The following is an 18,879-nucleotide window of genomic DNA, read 5'->3' on the forward strand; positions in this document are numbered from 1 at the left end:
GACTGCTCACTGATTCTATCAATTCAATATGGAAAGAAGTTTTATTTCTGAAGGTATTGGAATACCTTACATTAATGTTCATTGGGATCCTGCCCAGGGCCGGATTTGCATTGCGGACGCCCCTAGGCCCACTGCCGTTCGTCGCCCCTGTCCCCTCCCCTTTATTCGTGCAAATTTTCATGGAAATTGTATCTCCAGCGCATCCCCAGTGTTTTTGAACCAATGTGGGTGTGGTTGGGCAGCATGCAGCCCCCCTAAAATCCTGCCACCCTAGGCCCGGGCCTAGGTGGCCTTTCCACAAATCCGGGCCTGATCCTGCCGCCCTGCATTTGAACTAAAAAACAAAGTCCCAGTGCACTCCCTATTTCAGAATCTTGTTTGGAATAAAGTCTGGGATTGCCTTATGCATAGCCAATTGCTTTGTAGAAATTGTTGCTTGAGGGGTGGGAATCACCTTGATTAAGTAGGACTAGAGAATTCCTGAGGCCTCCCAGATTACATCATGGGTAAGATCTTGTATTACTTACACAAATAAAGACACTAGGGCTAGTTTGCACCTACAAGTGCAGTTGGCAAAAAACAACTTTCATTAAAGGCACTTAAGAGTCCAAATGTGCTCCTCTCACCTCCGTATAGGTGCACAGCTTGCTCAGTCTCTGCCTTCCATTCCGATGCATGAGAACCCTGGAGCTACTGCAACCTCTTGACCAGGCAGTAGCTCCAGGGTTCCCCAGCATCCTATGTCAAATGGCGCAGCACAGTTGCATCTAAAGAATTGGGTCCAGACATCAGTCACACAACAGACACCGGAAATGACACCAGGGAGGCTTTCAAACCATTTGGCACAACTGCATCCTAATTATAATTGTAAAGACTGAACCTGGTGGTGCAGTGGTGATTAGGGGCCGGCGGGGACACCCGCCTCCCTCCTGGCGAGTCGCCCACAGCGGAAGTCCTGTTCCTATGGAGCACCTGGGGCTCACTTCTGCATTTTACACGTCGTGTGTATGATGTCATCACGTTTTGGCACGCAAGTTTAAATATTTAAAGGGGTCTCCGGCCAAAACTCATTGCACGTTGTTAGGTCAATTTTACATAGTATCTATATGCCTTTTCTGTTTCCTGTTGCCAATCCTTGCCTGTGTAATCAACTTTGCCTGAATCGATCCTTGTTTGTATAACCGACTTTGCCTGAACTCTGCCTGGACCAATCTCCACCTGTTCTGGACCACCCTCCTGTTAAATTGCCATTGAATTTATAGTGTTTTCTCGTAGTTCCAAATCCGCTTCTATCGGCCCCTTTGTTTGGACAGAACTTCTGTCCTGTTACTCTCACATTAAGTCCTTGCGGCATCTGAGTGAGCCTAGACCTGGACTTTAGTTCTGGGTTAAGGGGGTCATTCGTGACAGTACAACAGGCCCAATATGGACGCTTATGGTCATGCTGCCGCAGCTCCTGAGATGATCTTAAACAGTCTGTTGTAGCATCTAGAGGAACAAGAGAAAACACAAGATTTAATGGTCCAAGGTCTGCCTAGACTTTCCGCTAGGCTGAATGCAGTTCAGCAAGCCCCCCTTTCAGGGGTTCAATCTCCTGCCACAGTGACTATGGCTCCTCCTTCTTCCCTTGCTCCTAGTGACAGGGTTCATTCTTCTGAACCTAACATGTCCTTCCCTGACAAATTTTATGGGTATATGAGTACGTTTTTTACTTTTCAGTTGGCATGCAAACTGTATCTCAATTTTTTCCCTCACTCTTTTCCCATGGGAGAAGAGAAGGTGAGGTTTGTTATGACCCTATTACAGGGTGATCCTAAGGTCTGGGCATTAAGGCCATCTCCCTCTGACCCTGTCTGCTCCTCCCTTGACACGTTTTTCAGTTCCATGGCTATATTATATGATGACCCGGATCGTGCCTCCTGAGCCGATGCCGCCATTTGTAAACCTCATCAAGGGAGAAGGGTTATTGAGGATTATTGTACCAAATGCTGCTGTTGGGCGGTTGAAACAAGCTGGAATGATACCACGCTCTGTAGTCAGTTTCGGACCGGTCTCTCAGAGTCCATTAAAAATAGCCTGGTTAATTATCTTTCTCCATCTTCTTAGCTGGTTTAATGAGATTGGCTATTCTAATGGATAGGAGGTTAAGGGAGAGGCATGCTGAAAGGGGATTATCAATACCTATGTCCCAGGTGTCTGACACTACACCCACCCCTCCGGTACCTGAATCTTAGGAGGAACCCATGCAGTTGGGCATTACTCATTTATCTCCTGAAGAGAGAGCCCGCAGGCGGTCTCAAGGTCTTTGTACTGTGGGGAATAAGGGCATTAGATTAATCACTGTCCTAAGAGGCCGGGAAACAACAAAGCCTAAATGGAGAAGGGGAGCTCCACTTGGTTAGAGAGGTTTCTTCTTCTTCCCAATTAGCCTCTAGGGTTTTGATTACAGAAAATGTATTCTGGCCAGGGGGGTACTGTTAAGGTAATTGCCTCTCTGGATTCAGGGGTGGCAGGGAATTTTATGGATTCTCTTAATCCTCCTGTTAAAGAGTTTTAGCTATTGATAAAAGCCCACTAGGTTCTGGACTGGTAACCCTGACATCAGTTTACATATGTGTTTAGATGATAATCATTCTGAAGAGTTAACTTTCCATATAATTGATAGTTCTTCTTCTCCTCTAATTTTGGGTCTACCTTGGTTACAAAGGCATAATCCTCATATTGATTAGGTAACTGGGGAGGTTCTTCAATGTGGATATAAATGTGTGGGTTTTTGTTTGTGCACCCCCCCCCCCCCAGGTAGTGGCCACTACCTCCCTGGAGGGGTTACCTTCTTCCTATTCAGATTTTGACTGTGTTTTCAAAAAGAGCCACTGAATATTTGCCCCCACATAGGAGGTAGGACTGTCCCATCGATCTAATTCCTGGGTCTCCCCCTTCTAAAAGGAGGACTTACTCACTTTTGTTACCTGAAGCTCAGGCTATGAAATAATATATAAAGTAGAACATGGAAAAGGGTTTTATTAGACCATCCAATTCCCCAGCGGGGGCCGAGTTTTTCTTTGTGGGTAAGAAAGATGGAGGGCTCCGTCCCTGTATTGATTATCGTGGCCTTCTTCTAATCTCTGAACTTTTTGATCAAGTCAAGAATGCTATTTTTACCAAACTTGATCTTAGAGGGGCTTATAATCTCATCCGTATTAGAGAAGGGGGACGAGTGGAAAACCTCCTTCAATACTAGGGATGGGCACTATGAATATTTGTTAATGCCCTTTGGGTTATTCAATGCTCCTGCAGTCTTTCAGGTTTGTTCATGGTCATTTATCTGGACGATATCATAATACTGTATTTTCCTCTAATCTAGGGGAACACGGGCAACATGTATGGGTGGTCCTACATAGGTTGAGACTTAATAAGCTTTATGCTAAATTGGAAAAGTATCTTCTGTACAATTTCTAGGATTCAATATATCTCATCAGGGATTGGAGATGGACTCAGGGAAGGTAAGAGCAGTGTTGGAATGGGCTCAACCCCTTTCCCTGGATGCTAACCAGAGATTCTTAGGTTTTGCCAACTACTATAGACAGTTAATAAAAAAAAATTCAATCATTGTCTCTCCCATTACTGATTTAACTCAAAAAGGGGCAGATTCCAGTATGTGGCCCTCTGAGGCTATTGCGGCCTTTGAATATTTAAAGAAGGAATTTGTATCTGCACCCACTCTTTGTCATCCTCATACAACTATTACCTTTTATTGTAGAAGTGGATGCTTCAGAGGTTGGGGCTGGAGCTGTTCTGTCTCCGCGGCATCCAATAACATCTTTGTGCTTTCTTTTCAAAAGAAAATTCTTCTTCAGAGGCCAACTATGATATTGGCAATATAGAATTAATGGTCATTAAATGGGCCTTTGAGGAATGGAGATCATTGCTGGAGGGAGCGAAGCACACAATTATGGTCTATACAGATCACAAAAACGTATTGTACATTGTGTCAGCAAAACGGCTCAATCATAGACAGACCAAGTGAGCTTTGTTCTTTACTCTTTCATTTTTCTTTAACCTACAGGTCTGGCTCAAAGAATGTTAAGGCTGACGCTCTGTCCAGAGGTTTTGAATCTAATCTGTCTGAGACTTGTAAATGTGTATCTATTATTTCTAAAGTGATTGTAGCAGCACTAGGTTTGGATCTCACTACTCTTTTATCTAAGGCCCACACAGGTGCTCCAGTGAATACTCCATCTGAGAGACGGTTTGTGCCCGAAAACCTTTGGGGAAAGTTCTTTCCGAGACTCACAATTCTAAAATGGCAGGTTTTCTTGGTATTAATAAGACTATGGGGTATATTTATCAAAGAGTGAAGTTCCGCCACTAGAGTGAAATTCCGCCGCTCTCCATTCATTTCTATGGGATTTTTATAGGTGTGTTTATCAAAGGGTGAACTTTCACTTTCACCCATTGATAAATACGCCTTTCAAAATCCCATAGAAATGAATTGAGAGCTGCGGAATTTCACTCTAGTGGCGGAACTTCACTCTTTGATAAATTTACCCCTATGTCGTTATTGGTGTGAAATTTATGGTGGCCCTCGTTAAGACAGGATGTTCAGAATTTTATTAACTCTTGTTCTGTTTGTCAGAGATCAAAAACCTGTAGAACCCTACCTCAGGGGCTGATCCAATCACTTCCCATTCCAGACAGACCCTGGACTCATCCTTCTATGGATTTTGTTGATCTTCCTATTTCCCAAGGTAATACGGTAATTTGGGTTGTGGTGGGTTCAGTAAGATGAGTCACTTTATTCCTTTGCCCCACATTCCTTCTGCTAAAATGTTAGCTGAATTGTTTATTTCTAATATCTTCAAATTACATGGTTTTACTGTCTGACAGGGGAGTACAATTTGTTTCCAAGTTGTCCTTTTCCTCTGCATATCACCCTCAAACCAATGGTCAGACAGAAGAAGTGAACCAGTCCTTAGAACAATTTTTAAGATGTTGTGTTTCTGATAATCAATCTTTATGGGCTGAGCTGTTACCTTGGGCAGAGTTTGCCTATAATAATACATCTACTGGACAATCTCCACTTTTTATTGTTAATGGTTTGCATGCTAAAGCCTTTTCATAATGTGGTCGTTTATCTTCTGTACCCTCGGTTAACTCTTCTTTTACACATTTTTCGAAGATTTGGAGTGGGGTACTTGATTCCCTTTTGGCAGCTACTTCCGCGCAAAAGAGAGCAGCCGACAGGACTCGTAGGGAAGCTCCCAAATATCAGGTTGGAAACAAGGTTTGGTTATCTACAAAAAATATTAGACTTAAGGTTCCATCTCTTAAACTGGGACCCAGGTTTATTGGTCCATCCATATCCTATAATGGAGATTATTAACCCTTCTTCTCCCTGCCTCAAGCTAACTGACAATTTTAAAATCTCTAACTCTTTTCATGTTTCCCTTTTTGAAGCCAGCATACTTAGGGGAACCAGTTGAGTTGCAAAGGTAAAACCTGGATAACAACACAGGGCCAGTGGGATTGGGAATGAATATTGGGAGTTAAAGAGGGGTATTTATTACCTGTCCATTTAAAGGGGCAGAATAAATCTCTTGGTATAGGAGAAATGTGGGTTGGCTGAAGCCACTGATTGGCTGCAAGGGTATGTCCCCATAGTATAGTGACATTCCAACAAGGTTGACTGTGATAGGCTGCACAATCACATACTCACTTTTGTCCAAAGTGTATGGCCAATAGGATTGATCCAGTCACCTGGCGGCTCAAAGAACTCACATGGGAGACAAGAAAAAGGGAGGAGCCAATCAGTAAGTGTGAGTTTGGAGGTGAGTGCTGAGATCACCTGGGAGCCAGAAGCCTTTGCCACACTCGGAGCAAGAGAATGGCTCCTTGCCCACGTGGCTCTTCATGTGCCTCTTCATGTGGCTCTGAAGCCCAAAGCATTTGCCACAAACATAACAAATATGTTCAGTCTTTTCCTTGCACTTTGGCCGTTCAGCAGAACCTTCCCCACACTCACCTCTAGGTGGCGCTTTCTGTGGCTTTTCCTGTGAGCTTTAATGGAGGATTTGTGTATGAAGCCTCTGCCACATTCCGGCCATGGATACGGCTTCTCTCCCCAGTGAGTGTTGATATGATCGGCCAGTTTCTGCTGCCCCTGGAAGCGCTTCCCACACTCAGAACATGCGAAGGGTTTGTCCCACGTGTGAGACTGCGCGTGGCCACGGAGAGCGGCCTCATTCACAAAGCACTTGCCGCACTCAGAACAGGAGATGGGTTTGTCTCCCTTGTGTGCCCGCATGTGCACATTCACATAATACTGGCTGCTCAGGCACTTGCCACACTCAGGGCAGGGAATTAACCTGGAGGTGTCGTGACTCCTGAGGTGCCTCTTATAGGGCACGGCGTGGCCAAAGCCTTTGCCACATTCACAACAACAGAACTTCTTGTCGGTCACGTGCAGCCGCCGGTGAGCCCGGAAAGTGTTCTTACTCTTAAAGCTTTTCCCACACTCACTGCATGAGTAGGGTCTCTCCCCCGGGCACATGCCCCGCTGCCCTGCAGCTTCTCTCTTCTTCCCTCTGTGCCCCCTGATACCCCCAGCTACCACTGCCCCCCCAATCTCTTCTCTATCACAGTTCTGACCCGACAGCTCTCCTTCTGCCCATGAAACCACGTCCCTGTTAATCCCACGAGAGATACAGTGGTCGGTGTTTGGGGATCAGTTGGGGATATCTCAGGATTTGGGGGGTTTCCTTCTCCCCAGGAATCTGCTTCCCCTTTAATCCCATGAGAGATACAGATGGTCAGTGTTTGGGGATCAGTTGGGGAAATCTCAGGATTTGGGGGGTTTCCTTCTTCCCAGGAATCTGCTTCCCCTTTAATCCCATGAGAGATACAGTTGGTCGGTGTTTGGGGATCAGTTGGGGATATCTCAGGATTTGGGGGGTTTCCTTCTCCCCAAGAATTTGCTTCCCCTTTAATCCCATGAGAGATATGATCAGGTGCAAGGCTGTTACTTTGATTGGATGCCACGCTACCAACAGCTGGGTCTGCCCCCGGTATCTGTTCTGTAGTGGGGTTAATGGTCCAATCTGCCCATGAAGTCAGTTCCTCTTTAATCCCATGAGAGATGCAGTTGGTCAGTGTTTGCAGATCAGTTGGGGAAGCATTTGGGGGATCACTGGGGTCCCATCTTGCTTCAGGATCAGGTTTAATGTCATTAACATCTTCATGCCCACAGCCTGCCAGTGAAACAAACAGCAACAGGGCTGAATTGTGACCCAGTAGATATGATATATTTATTCACTGTACAATACAGGCCCCCCAGTATACACCCCCCTGTTGCCCCAGTCTAATCTCCCACCCAGGGGTTATATGGGGTCATTCATGGGGAATGATTTGGTTCCCAGTACCCCTGACTCTACCTAAAAAATACTCATAAAAAACCCCAAAACTATATAAATCTTGCAGTAAATGCAGATTTCCCACCTACAACATGGAGACATCTTCCAAAAGAGTTTCATTAGCACAATAGCACTTCATTTATATCCCTGCAGCATCAGTAATAAACACACGTCTATTCACTGGATTGTACCATTTCACCAGATTCTTTTTATCTCCCAGTTTTACTTCTCATCTATTTTATACAGTAATTACACTGAAAAGTTCCAAAATCCTATACAATTAGCCCTGTACTACTACTAAACCCCATAATGTGTAATTAATTGGTATTAACAATTTAGTTTTCCTTGTGCTTTAAATAGTCCAGTTACACACGGTGCTGATATTCTGTATTTACAGGTAATTGGGTTTATTACTGGTCAGTCCTGGTGCTGTTAATAAGTCCAGTTACACACGGTGCTGATATTTTGGGCCTACAAACATTACTCACCCAGTGGGCGGAGCTGCTCCCAGTTCTCCTTTATCACTTCCCTGTAACGGGTCTTGTTCCCCTTTAAATACTGCCACTCCTCCAAGGAGAAATAGAGGGAGACGTCCTCACACCTTATGGCAACCTGGCACACACAATGGCACAGTCACCCCCAGCCAGAGAAAGGGATTATCATACACTGTTACTAAGCAACAAGGGATTATTGGGGGGCTGCTGTACCCACCTCTCCAGTCAGCAGCTGGATGATGTTGGACATCAGTTCCAGGATCTTCTTGGCATTTTCCTTCTGTATGACGGAGCCAGGGGGAGGGGCCACCGTTGGGCTGGTCACATGGTGCCTGCAGGCTCCTCCCAACATACAGTCAGTGCAGCTCTGTGGGAGGGGCATGTCAGCACCTGACTTCTTTGTAACACTGTAGCCCTGTATATTGGGGAGATGATTAGGGACCCCTCTACTGCTCACCCTCCCCACTCAGCTGTCTCACTGCCCCACTCACCTCTCCACTCAGCTGTCTCACTGCCCCACTCACCTCTCCACTCAGCTGTCTCACTGCCCCACTCACCTCTCCACTCAGCTGTCTCACTGCCCCACTCACAGTGCCACTCACCTCTCCACTCAGCTGTCTCACTGCCCCACTCACCTCCCACTCAGCTGTCTCACTGCCCCACTCACCTCTCCAGTCAGCTGTCTCACTGCCCCACTCACCTCTCCACTCAGCTGTCTCACTGCCCCACTCACCTCTCCACTCAGCTGTCTCACTGCCCCACTCACCTCTCCAGTCAGCAGGTAGATAATCTCCAGTGTGAGAGTCAGGATTGTCTCATGCAGCTGATCTGGATCCTGGTTCCCCATCACTGGCTCAGTGGGTTCCTGGGAGATTCCCATTAGATTAAAGGGGAAGTGAGGGCCCATGATGTGGCCCCTAAAATGAAGCAGAGAGAAAGTCATATAACGAGTAAATCAGCAATATTCTCCTTACAGTCTGTAGTTAAAAGGTAAATCATACCTCCCAACATTTTGGAAGTAAAAAGAGGGACAAAAAATTTTTTTCCGCACGTAGCGCAGCAATTTTTTTGACCACACCCCTTTCTGTGGCCACACCCCCTAATTACCATGTTCGTTTTACAAAATTTGGCAGGTTATGAAAGTTTGAAAATATTTCTCCTTATCTAAACTGTGTTTTTGTGTCTCAAAATTGTTACAAAGTATCTTATTTGCACCTGTTAGCTGTTCTGGGCTCTCTGCTAAAAGCCAATTAAGTGAGAAACTTTGTTTCTTTTTCTGGCTGTTCAGTGCAGAGAAAAGAGGGACTTTCCAGTACAAATGAGGGACTGTGGGTTGAGCCGTCAAAAGAGGGACAGTCCCTCCGAAAAAGGGACAGTTGGGAGGTATAGGTAAATAAAGCAATAAATTGGACGAGCTCTGCTTTGGCCCCAGACTCTCCCAGACTCAGTTATTAGTCTCTCACACTTCTGAGGGCTCAGTTGTTTCATTACAGGGACACCCAGGTCACGTGCCATATAATGTACAAAGATACACAGGTGAGTCATGTGGGACAAGAGGAAGCCCCTCCCACCACTGATATAAACAAATAGTCCCGTTAGGAACCGTCAGTCTGAAACAAAACAGGGAAACAACCGCAGCACCGGCACTAACGGAACGTCCCAAGCGGCTCAGTGGAAACACGTGCGTTCCAGGCCTCTCTCTAGGAAAGACTTTCCATCCCATTCGAGACTTCCGGTTCATTCAGAGAAACTGGTTGATCAAGAAAGAGGCTTGGAACGCAGCAGTGAGTTTCCGCTTGCAGGTCAGTCGGTATCTCAGGGCACGGGAGGGGCTGTGTAACCGCTAGACACTGTAATAATTAGGGACGGACTGAGTCCGACAGAACCGCAGCTCTTTACCTTGTGGGGCCTCAGAATGTAGGAAGTCTTTACATGGGAACTGTATGAAAACTCATTCTGTGAGACAAAATGTATCTCTGAGCAGCTCCCAATGTCCAGTCCTCATGTACAACTCACACTGTCTGTCTGTCCCTCTCTCACTTCTGCTACATTGTGTCAGGAGTCAGGAGCAGCAGTGCAGAGATATCACCAGTTACACAGAACTATAAACCCAGTGAGAATGAGGAATGAATGGATATTGGGAAGTTGTATCAGGAGTCAGAAGCAGCAGTGCAGAGAAGAGAAAAGGACAGACACAATGACAGTTACACAGAACTATAAACCCAGTGAGAATGAGGAATGAATGGATATTGGGAAGTTGTATCAGGAGTCAGAAGCAGCAGTGCAGAGAAAGGGACAGACACAATGACAGTTACACAGAACTATAAACCCAGTGAGAATGAGGAATGAATGGATATTGGGAAGTTGTATCAGGAGTCAGAAGCAGCAGTGCAGAGAAAGGGACAGACACAATGACAGTTACACAGAACTATAAACCCAGTGAGAATGAGGAATGAATGGATATTGGGAAGTTGTATCAGGAGTCAGAGGCAGCAGTGCAGAGAAGAGAAAGGGACAGACACAATGACAGTTACACAGAACTATAAACCCAGTGAGAATGAGGAATGAATGGATATTGGGAAGTTGTATCAGGAGTCAGAGGCAGCAGTGCAGAGAAAGGGACAGACACAATGACAGTTACACAGAACTATAAACCCAGTGAGAATGAGGAATGAATGGATATTGGGAAGTTGTATCAGGAGTCAGAGGCAGCAGTGCAGAGAAGAGAAAGGGACAGACACAATGACAGTTACACAGAACTATAAACCCAGTGAGAATGAGGAATGAATGGATATTGGGAAGTTGTATCAGGAGTCAGAAGCAGCAGTGCAGAGAAGAGAAAGGGACAGACACAATGACAGTTACACAGAACTATAAACCCAGTGAGAATGAGGAATGAATGGATATTGGGAAGTTGTATCAGGAGTCAGAAGCAGCAGTGCAGAGAAGAGAAAGGGACAGACACAATGACAGTTACACAGAACTATAAACCCAGTGAGAATGAGGAATGAATGGATATTGGGAAGTTGTATCAGGAGTCAGAGGCAGCAGTGCAGAGAAGAGAAAGGGACAGACACAATGACAGTTACACAGAACTATAAACCCAGTGAGAATGAGGAATGAATGGATATTGGGAAGTTGTATCAGGAGTCAGAAGCAGCAGTGCAGAGAAAGGGACAGACACAATGACAGTTACACAGAACTATAAACCCAGTGAGAATGAGGAATGAATGGATATTGGGAAGTTGTATCAGGAGTCAGAAGCAGCAGTGCAGAGAAGAGAAAGGGACAGACACAATGACAGTTACACAGAACTATAAACCCAGTGAGAATGAGGAATGAATGGATATTGGGAAGTTGTATCAGGAGTCAGAAGCAGCAGTGCAGAGAAAGGGACAGACACAATGACAGTTACACAGAACTATAAACCCAGTGAGAATGAGGAATGAATGGATATTGGGAAGTTGTATCAGGAGTCAGAAGCAGCAGTGCAGAGAAAGGGACAGACACAATGACAGTTACACAGAACTATAAACCCAGTGAGAATGAGGAATGAATGGATATTGGGAAGTTGTATCAGGAGTCAGAAGCAGCAGTGCAGAGAATGAGGAATGAATGGATATTGGGAAGTTGTATCAGGAGTCAGAGGCAGCAGTGCAGAGAAAGGGACAGACACAATGACAGTTACACAGAACTATAAACCCAGTGAGAATGAGGAATGAATGGATATTGGGAAGTTGTATCAGGAGTCAGAGGCAGCAGTGCAGAGAAAGGGACAGACACAATGACAGTTACACAGAACTATAAACCCAGTGAGAATGAGGAATGAATGGATATTGGGAAGTTGTATCAGGAGTCAGAAGCAGCAGTGCAGAGAAGAGAAAGGGACAGACACAATGACAGTTACACAGAACTATAAACCCAGTGAGAATGAGGAATGAATGGATATTGGGAAGTTGTATCAGGAGTCAGAGGCAGCAGTGCAGAGATATCACCAGTGACACAGAACTATAAAGTCAGTGAGAATTAGGAGGTTTCTTTCCTTAGACCAGGGGTAATATTTGGGGAGAACTGACAGTAATAAATACACAGCAGAAGCTTTGTCACATGGAAATATATATGAATTACAAATTACATTCATGAGTCGGAATAACTAGTGATTAGCAGTTATCTCTGGTTCCATTACAAGGTCATTGGTTTCCCTGCAGTCGTGGGGTGCTGGGGGGCAAATCTAATCACACAACATAATACAACCCCACACATTAACTCCTGTAGGGATGAGCCAGTGTGTCCCCTCTCTGTTACACATTCCTACATGTAATATTATGTATAAAGCTCTCTCTGCTGAATTCCAGATGCTGCTTCACTGGTCTTTCTGCAAAGGACCTAATGTCAGCGGAACCGACCGACCCAGTGATGGAGAAAAGGGATAAACCTCAGCTGAGTGACAGAATCCTGAGTCTCACACTGGAGATTATCTACATACTCACTGGAGAGGTGAGTGGCAGTGTGAGTGGGGCAGTGAGACAGCTGAGTGGAGAGGTGAGTGGGGCAGTGAGACAGCTGAGTGGAGAGGTGAGTGGGGCAGTGAGACAGCTGAGTGGAGATGTGAGTGGGGCAGTGAGACAGCTGAGTGGGGAGGGTGAGCAGTAGAGGGGTCCCTAATCATCTCCCCAATATACAGGGCTACAGTGTTACAAAGAAGTCAGGTGATGACATGCCCCTCCCACAGAGCTGCACTGACTGTATGTTGGGAGGAGCCTGCAGGCACCATGTGACCAGCCCAACGGTGCCCCCTCCCCCTGGCTCCGTCATACAGAAGGAAAATGCCAAGAAGATCCTGGAACTGATCTCCAACATCATCCAGCTGCTGACTGGAGAGGTGGGTACAGCAGCCCCCCAATAATCCCTTGTTGCTTAGTAACAGTGTATGATAATGTAGGGTGACTAGTGTGTCTCTGCAGTAGGGTGCCATGAAGTATGAGGATGTGTTGACTGGAGAGGTGGGTGCTGCTCTATCCCCTGTAACAGCAAAGAGCTGGGGTGGGTTCATCATTGTTGGTTGTGGGCACTTCAGGGCATGATGTTCCTAAAGGTCAGTGATAGTCCTGGGGCCCCGGCATTTAGGGATTTAGAGATTATAGAGGGTACACTTGAGAGTGGGAAACTGGGGCAGAGTGATATAAAGGAAGATCAGCAGATGGATAGTGAATTCAAGGGGTGAATAAAGGGGAGTAAGGTGCTATTATGTGTCTTCTACTCTCCATTCCTCCACCCCCTGAAACTGGCTGAAACAGTCACGCTATGGTAGAATTCTGGAAAGGTCCATGAGATCATTAAAAATGATACTGTTCTGAGATCTGCCCGACCAATCAACTGGAGGATTTGACTGCTCATTTCATCAAGGTTGACATTCACATTGGTGCACGTGAAGCCAGCAAGAACTGGAATATACGGTTGCAGCCTGTATTAGACCTGTGGTGCAAAGACCTTTAATTCCGCCTCCTGCTACACCATCATCTTCACTCCATCTGAGGAAACAATGCAGGTCAGCAGACACACCTTAGAGAGCAGGAAAACATCCTACAGGTTTGTGTCTCTACTGTGGTGGAAAAGCCAACTGTGCTATGAACTGCCCATAAATACAGGGAAGCTCCGACGCCTGGATGAGACAGGGGAGACCTTGGTGTAACGGAATCCTCTCCATTACGGATTCTTGATTCCTGAAGAGCTCCAACTGAATTCTAACATCTTGCATTATTGCAGCCTCTCGATTCTGCACCCACAGGCAATGTTATGCATATTCATTTACCAAACAGCATTGCATTTTCCTTAAGTCTATGTTTATCCCTTTAAGTGTGATGGTTATTGATGATAGACCTCCATCCTCCAAAATGATTTGTGAGACCACTGGTCAACTGCCTCTTGTGTTCGGGGCATTGCATAAAGTGAAACTGTAATTTCTTATCATTTACAATCTCTTGACTTTGCTTTCATAACCCCATTAGAAGTGTCTTCAGAACTGTCAATCTTTGATCTTCAAACTAAACCTGCTGCCTACAAAGACTCCTCAGATGTTTTCAACATAAAGTCTCCTGAAACTCTGCTTCCTTAGCTCCCCTCAGGTTGTCCCATTGACCGCCTTCCTGGGACTACATTCAATGTAATCTTTAGTATGAGCTTTTCCGGCCTTTCTCCTCCACTTCAAGGGTGGGCTAAAAAAAAAAACAATGGGAGTCTTCATCTGAGTATTGACTAAAGAGGCCTAAATAAAAGTACACTTAAAAATTGTTACCATCTTCTCTCTTGAAGAACTCTTTGACCACTAAAGGGGGGGGGGGGGGAGAACATCTTGAAAAATAAAAAAATCCCAAAGCTTTGCTGGTGATGACTCTGCAAAAGAGGACCAGGGACTTATCATTCAGGCACACTTTTTTAAATCACATTTGACTGAGGGTCTTAAATACATACGAATCTCTACATTTGGCCATCATTTTGCAAGTGAGGGGGAAAAACCTATCAATCTTCCCTCCCAGGTAGAATTTGCACATAACAATCATAATAATGCTGATGCCTCCACAGGAAAATCTCTGTGTCTATTCAGTGTTCTTCAGCTTGTTTTCCCCTCTCTGATGTCCTTGCTGCCAACGCCATTCTTACCCACATGTCTGTCTGGCCGATACTTGACTCGTCCGTCCACATCTGTCTGGCCCATCCTTGGTACCATCGTCCTCAACTTTCTGGCCCAGCTTTGGTACCATCATCCTCATCTGTCTGGCCCAGCCTTGGTACCATCACCCTCATCTGTCTGGCCCAGCCTTGGTACAATCATCCACATCTTTCTGGCCCATACTTGGTACCATCATCCACATCTGTCTGGCCTATCCCTGGTACCATCATCCTCACCTGTCTGGCCCAGCCTTGGTACAATCATCCACATCTTTCTGGCCCAGCCTTGGTACCATCATCCTCACCTGTCTGGCCCAGCCTTGGTACAATCATCCACATCTTTCTGGCCCAGCCTTGGTACCATCATCCTCATCTGTCTGGACCAGTGGTGCCCAAAAACGTAGATCGGGATCTACCAGTAGACCTTTAGCTGGTGATCAGTAGATCTCAAGACACTGTCAACAAACATCTTGACTATATCACCCTTGGTACCATCGCCCTCATCTGTCTGGCCCATCCTTGGTACCATTGTCCTCATCTGTCTGGCCCATCCTTGGTACCATTGTCCTCATCTGTCTGGCCCATTCTTGGTACCTTCGTCGTCATCTGTCTGGCCTAGCCTTGGCACCATCATCCATGTCTGTCTGGACCATCAGCCACCAATACTCTGTTGGTGACCGTGTGGATTTTCAAGAGCATCCACCTCAGGATTCCATCACATAAATTGTATGTCAAATTTATTGGCCCCTTTTCTGCCAAAGCATCATTAATGTTTTCTATGTATCATTGTGTGTGGTTTGTAACAATAGGAGGTGGAAATAATGACTGATTTCAGACTTCCCAGAAGTATCTAATTTATTGAAAGGCACCCAAGGGTAAAACTCTCGGATCTCCCTAGTTTTACATGAGAATTTCACAAGAGATTTCCTCAACAACCTAGAGCTCCTCCATTCTCTAGAGAAGGTGGCACTCTCAATGGTGTCCAGCCAGCGGGGTCACCAAATCCAAAATGGCAGATCCTTTTTCATTGACTGTTTTTGACTTGCTGCCTGTTCATCACTAATGTGATGCTATTTATTGGCTTACTGATTGTGACTAAAAACACTATCTCCTAGACAGGTTCATAATGATACAATAACTGAATCACGATTATAGAACCTCCCTAATCGCCTTTGGACTATTTCTCAGCCTCACGCTTGCTCCAGTCGCCCAGGTCCTGACGCCCAGGTCAAAAACTCTCTGTAGCCTTGAAAAAACCTTCACTTATCACTTTGTTGTCACTGATTATTTTAGTCCAACCATTCCATATATACAAATACCATCTAACTTACATACATATAAATCCTTGTACTAGGCGAAGGATTCAATTAAAAAAAAACATCCTCAGAAAATGACAATGCTGCAAAGGCACCAGGTGTCACTATAACCAGCCCTTTTATCAGCAGTATATCCCCCCCTTTAAATAAAGTACAGTACATTGCAGCACGTTGCCTCCATACACTTTGTGTTGGTTTTTTTCATGCCTTGCACTCCAGGGGCCCAAGGTTCCCGTCCGTTGTATTTCACTCATTGTGACTCTTTCTCTTGCTTTCTCTTTAAAGGAGAGTGGGGAGCTTTACAGGGAAGGGATAAAGGAGAATTGGGAGCAGCTCAGCCCACTGGGTAAGTAATGTTTGTACGCCCAAAACTTTGGCACTGTGTGTAACTGGAACAGCACCAGGACGGCCCAGTAACAAACCCAATTACCCTGTAAATACAGCATATGAGACGGGGGCAGGTAGAGTGCGGGCAGCAGGTTCCATATGACAGGTGGGGGTCTGATATAAGGGATATAAGGGATACAGCCCCATATGTAACAAGTCCCTTATACACAGATAGGACAGGTAACGTATCTGTTGGGACCAATAGGATTGCACCTACTCACATAGAAAGGGAAGGGGGGTTGAAAATAATGGGACGCCCATTTATTAAAGGTCAAATTTCGAATTCATGTTTTTCTAATAAACACTAATAAATTCGAATAAACTCGAAATTCGATTGGGAGGTTATTTAATAAAAAAAAAAAACAATATCTAAAACTCGAAAGAATTTTACCGACCTGAAAACTCGAATTCAAACCGAATTCAACTAAACTCGAATCAAGTTTTCCCCCTGAAAAAACTCGAATATCAGGAAGGCTATTAACATCTTCAAATGGGTCGCTAGACCTCTGCCTTTGACTTCTACATGAACTTGAATAGTCGAATTCAAATTGTTCCAAGGGTCAAGGTTTGATAAATCTCGATTTTCAAATTAAAATTTGAATCGAGTTTGGATTATTCCCAATTACAATTTGAGTTTTGACCAAGAAAAAAATTTGAATTTACAATTCAACCATTAAAGGGAAACTATGGCGAAAATAAAAATATAATACAAGCTTCATCATACTGAAATAAGAAACTTTCTAAATACAATCAATTAAATATTCTGCATTGTTTCTGAAATAATCAAGTTTATCTTCACTATTCCTCTCTCAGCATCTGTTTCTCTTCATTCTCTCTTCATGCAGCAGTTGGGTGTCAGATATTCACTGACAGTTACATCCAATATATCTTATAGGGGGGCTCCTTTCCTAGCAGATGTATTAGAACTCACTCAAATAACTGATTCCCGCACAAACAAAATGTAACAAAATAACTGCCTTTTGCACAAATTCTGCATGTAGAGAGACATGATGTCTGGTGAGTTTAATAGAGTGACCTCTAATACATCTTCTAGGCAAAAGAAACAATACCGAATTTTTAATTGATTGTTTTTAGAAAGTTGTATACTGTACAGTAATAGCAAATATTGTTTGTATCTTTATCAGACCCAGAAGAGAAGTTCTCTATTAAATCAGAAACCGATTCTTTTGCTGAAAATAAACCAGACAAGACTGAGGCAGAAGAAGCAGATTCATGGGGAGCAGTAAACCCCCCAAACCCTGACATTTCCCCAAATGATCCCCAAACACTGACCACATTTGTCTCATATGGGACATACAGGGAACCGGCTTCATGGGAAGAAGACAACGACTCAGACAGCAGCATTCACTCCTTCACAGAACACATGCAGGGATCCGATCCCTATACTGATATCAAGGGACCCAGACTACATAAGAGCCTGGCAGCCAATCACGGATCGGATTGTAGCAACGAGGAAGCAGCTTCAGGGGACAAGAGAGACAGTTTTGATCCCAAAACAGAAGAGACACAGGGATCAGCCACTCAGACTCAGGTCTGCAGCCTGAATACAGGGTTGATATCCAATGAAATTAAAGAGGAAGCTGCTTCATGGGGAGGAGAATTAACCCTTCCCGCAGGAAGGAGAGCATTTTCCTGTTCGGAATGCGGCAAGTGCTTCGGTTTTCTGAGTCAGCTGAACAGACATTTCAAGCGGCACACGGGGGAGAAACCGTTTTCCTGCTCTCTGTGTGGGAAAAGCTTCTCTCGGCAGAACAACCTTAAAACTCACTTTATCACCCACACGGGGGAGAAGCCGTTCTCGTGCTCACAGTGCGGCAAGTGTTTCGCTCTTCAGAGCCACCTCATCACCCATTTCACCATCCACACCGGCGAAAAACCCTTCTCCTGTTCTGAATGCGGCAAATGCTTCTCCCTTCAGAGCCACCTCAAAACCCACGTGATCATTCACACCGGAGAGAAACCCTTCTCCTGCTCCCAGTGCGGCAAATGCTTTGGGCGACAGAGCAGCCTTAAACGACACTTTAAAGTCCACGTGGATAAACCTCCTCTGCGCTGATGTCAACTACCCCCGGCTGCTGGGACTCTTAGCTGAGCTGCCCAGTTGCTTGCGATATTTTACTCTTATTGGATTTCTTCACTTTTTACAGAAAAATTCTTTTGTACGTGGGTCCATGTGCTGCTCCATTGTGTAACGTCCTCTTCATTCTAATCTGATATCGACCAGGGACATAGATTCCATGTTCTGCCCTGTGTTACCAGATGGACCAGCTTTCCCTTAACTTAGGTTAGTTGGGTAAAAAAGTGCACATTTTATCATGAATTTGAATTTTGTGGCATTTCAAGGGGGATCGGTACTAATGGGTTGGTATTTATTTAAAAAAAACAACATTTTAGGCAAGGGGGGCTCTTTTATTAAGGCCTTTATAAATAGACCTCAAATTATTAACACATTCAAAGCAGCTGTTTTTGGTATTTGGGAAAGTTTTTCTTTGGCAGAACAGAACGGCTCTAGGTACTGGTATGGGATCCAGAATGCTCGGGACCTGGGGTTTTACAGATAACAGATCTTTCCATAATTTGGAT

General features: G+C 44.9%; 3 protein-coding genes across 3 annotated transcripts; 1 reads left to right on the forward strand and 2 right to left on the reverse strand.

Annotated features, from left to right (window-relative positions):
• Positions 1-1,439: 1,439 nt before the first annotated feature.
• LOC121393121 (oocyte zinc finger protein XlCOF19-like) lies at positions 1,440-6,550 on the reverse strand. The gene is made up of 5 exons (XM_041563837.1): positions 6,023-6,550; positions 5,846-5,930; positions 2,611-2,744; positions 2,261-2,310; positions 1,440-1,488 (listed from the first exon to the last, which is right to left on the reverse strand). Exons 1-5 carry the CDS (start codon positions 6,548-6,550, stop codon positions 1,440-1,442), a joined length of 846 nt encoding a protein of 281 aa, XP_041419771.1.
• Positions 4,721-9,147, reverse strand: LOC108716075 (oocyte zinc finger protein XlCOF29-like). The gene is made up of 5 exons (XM_041563677.1): positions 9,119-9,147; positions 8,670-8,820; positions 8,121-8,318; positions 7,898-8,021; positions 4,721-7,247 (listed from the first exon to the last, which is right to left on the reverse strand). Exons 2-5 carry the CDS (start codon positions 8,808-8,810, stop codon positions 6,607-6,609), a joined length of 1,104 nt encoding a protein of 367 aa, XP_041419611.1. The 5' UTR covers positions 8,811-8,820; positions 9,119-9,147; the 3' UTR covers positions 4,721-6,606.
• Positions 9,148-9,245: 98 nt separating this feature from the next.
• LOC108716069 (oocyte zinc finger protein XlCOF7.1-like) lies at positions 9,246-18,879 on the forward strand. The gene is made up of 5 exons (XM_018262189.2): positions 9,246-9,705; positions 12,259-12,400; positions 12,588-12,785; positions 16,174-16,234; positions 17,421-18,879. The coding sequence occupies exons 2-5, from the start codon at positions 12,293-12,295 to the stop codon at positions 18,350-18,352; spliced, it is 1,299 nt and encodes a 432-aa protein (XP_018117678.1). The 5' UTR covers positions 9,246-9,705; positions 12,259-12,292; the 3' UTR covers positions 18,353-18,879.

This window comes from Xenopus laevis, chromosome 5L (genome assembly GCF_017654675.1).
Source record: "Xenopus laevis strain J_2021 chromosome 5L, Xenopus_laevis_v10.1, whole genome shotgun sequence".
Classification (NCBI taxonomy): Eukaryota; Metazoa; Chordata; class Amphibia; order Anura; family Pipidae; genus Xenopus; species Xenopus laevis.

What these genes read in the sequence shown, in the direction of transcription:
- LOC121393121 (XM_041563837.1), bottom strand. Translation starts at nt 6,550, where the DNA reads ATGTGCCCGGGGGAGAGACCCTACTCATGCAGTGAGTGTGGGAAAAGC. An exon ending in ACAGAAAGCGCCACCTAGAG is followed by an intron (nt 5,931 to 6,022) that starts GTGAGTGTGGGG and finishes TTTGGGCTTCAG; the next exon opens with AGCCACATGAAGAGGCACAT. An exon ending in TCTCTTCAGGAGATAAATGA is followed by an intron (nt 1,489 to 2,260) that starts GTAATGCCCAAC and finishes TTGTTCCTCTAG; the next exon opens with ATGCTACAACAGACTGTTTA.
- LOC108716075 (XM_041563677.1), bottom strand. Translation starts at nt 8,810, where the DNA reads ATGGGCCCTCACTTCCCCTTTAATCTAATGGGAATCTCCCAGGAACCC. An exon ending in TCTACCTGCTGACTGGAGAG is followed by an intron (nt 8,319 to 8,669) that starts GTGAGTGGGGCA and finishes CCCAATATACAG; the next exon opens with GGCTACAGTGTTACAAAGAA. An exon ending in TCCAGCTGCTGACTGGAGAG is followed by an intron (nt 8,022 to 8,120) that starts GTGGGTACAGCA and finishes TGTGTGTGCCAG; the next exon opens with GTTGCCATAAGGTGTGAGGA.
- LOC108716069 (XM_018262189.2), top strand. Translation starts at nt 12,293, where the DNA reads ATGTCAGCGGAACCGACCGACCCAGTGATGGAGAAAAGGGATAAACCT. An exon ending in TCTACATACTCACTGGAGAG is followed by an intron (nt 12,401 to 12,587) that starts GTGAGTGGCAGT and finishes CCCAATATACAG; the next exon opens with GGCTACAGTGTTACAAAGAA. An exon ending in GGAGCAGCTCAGCCCACTGG is followed by an intron (nt 16,235 to 17,420) that starts GTAAGTAATGTT and finishes TATCTTTATCAG; the next exon opens with ACCCAGAAGAGAAGTTCTCT.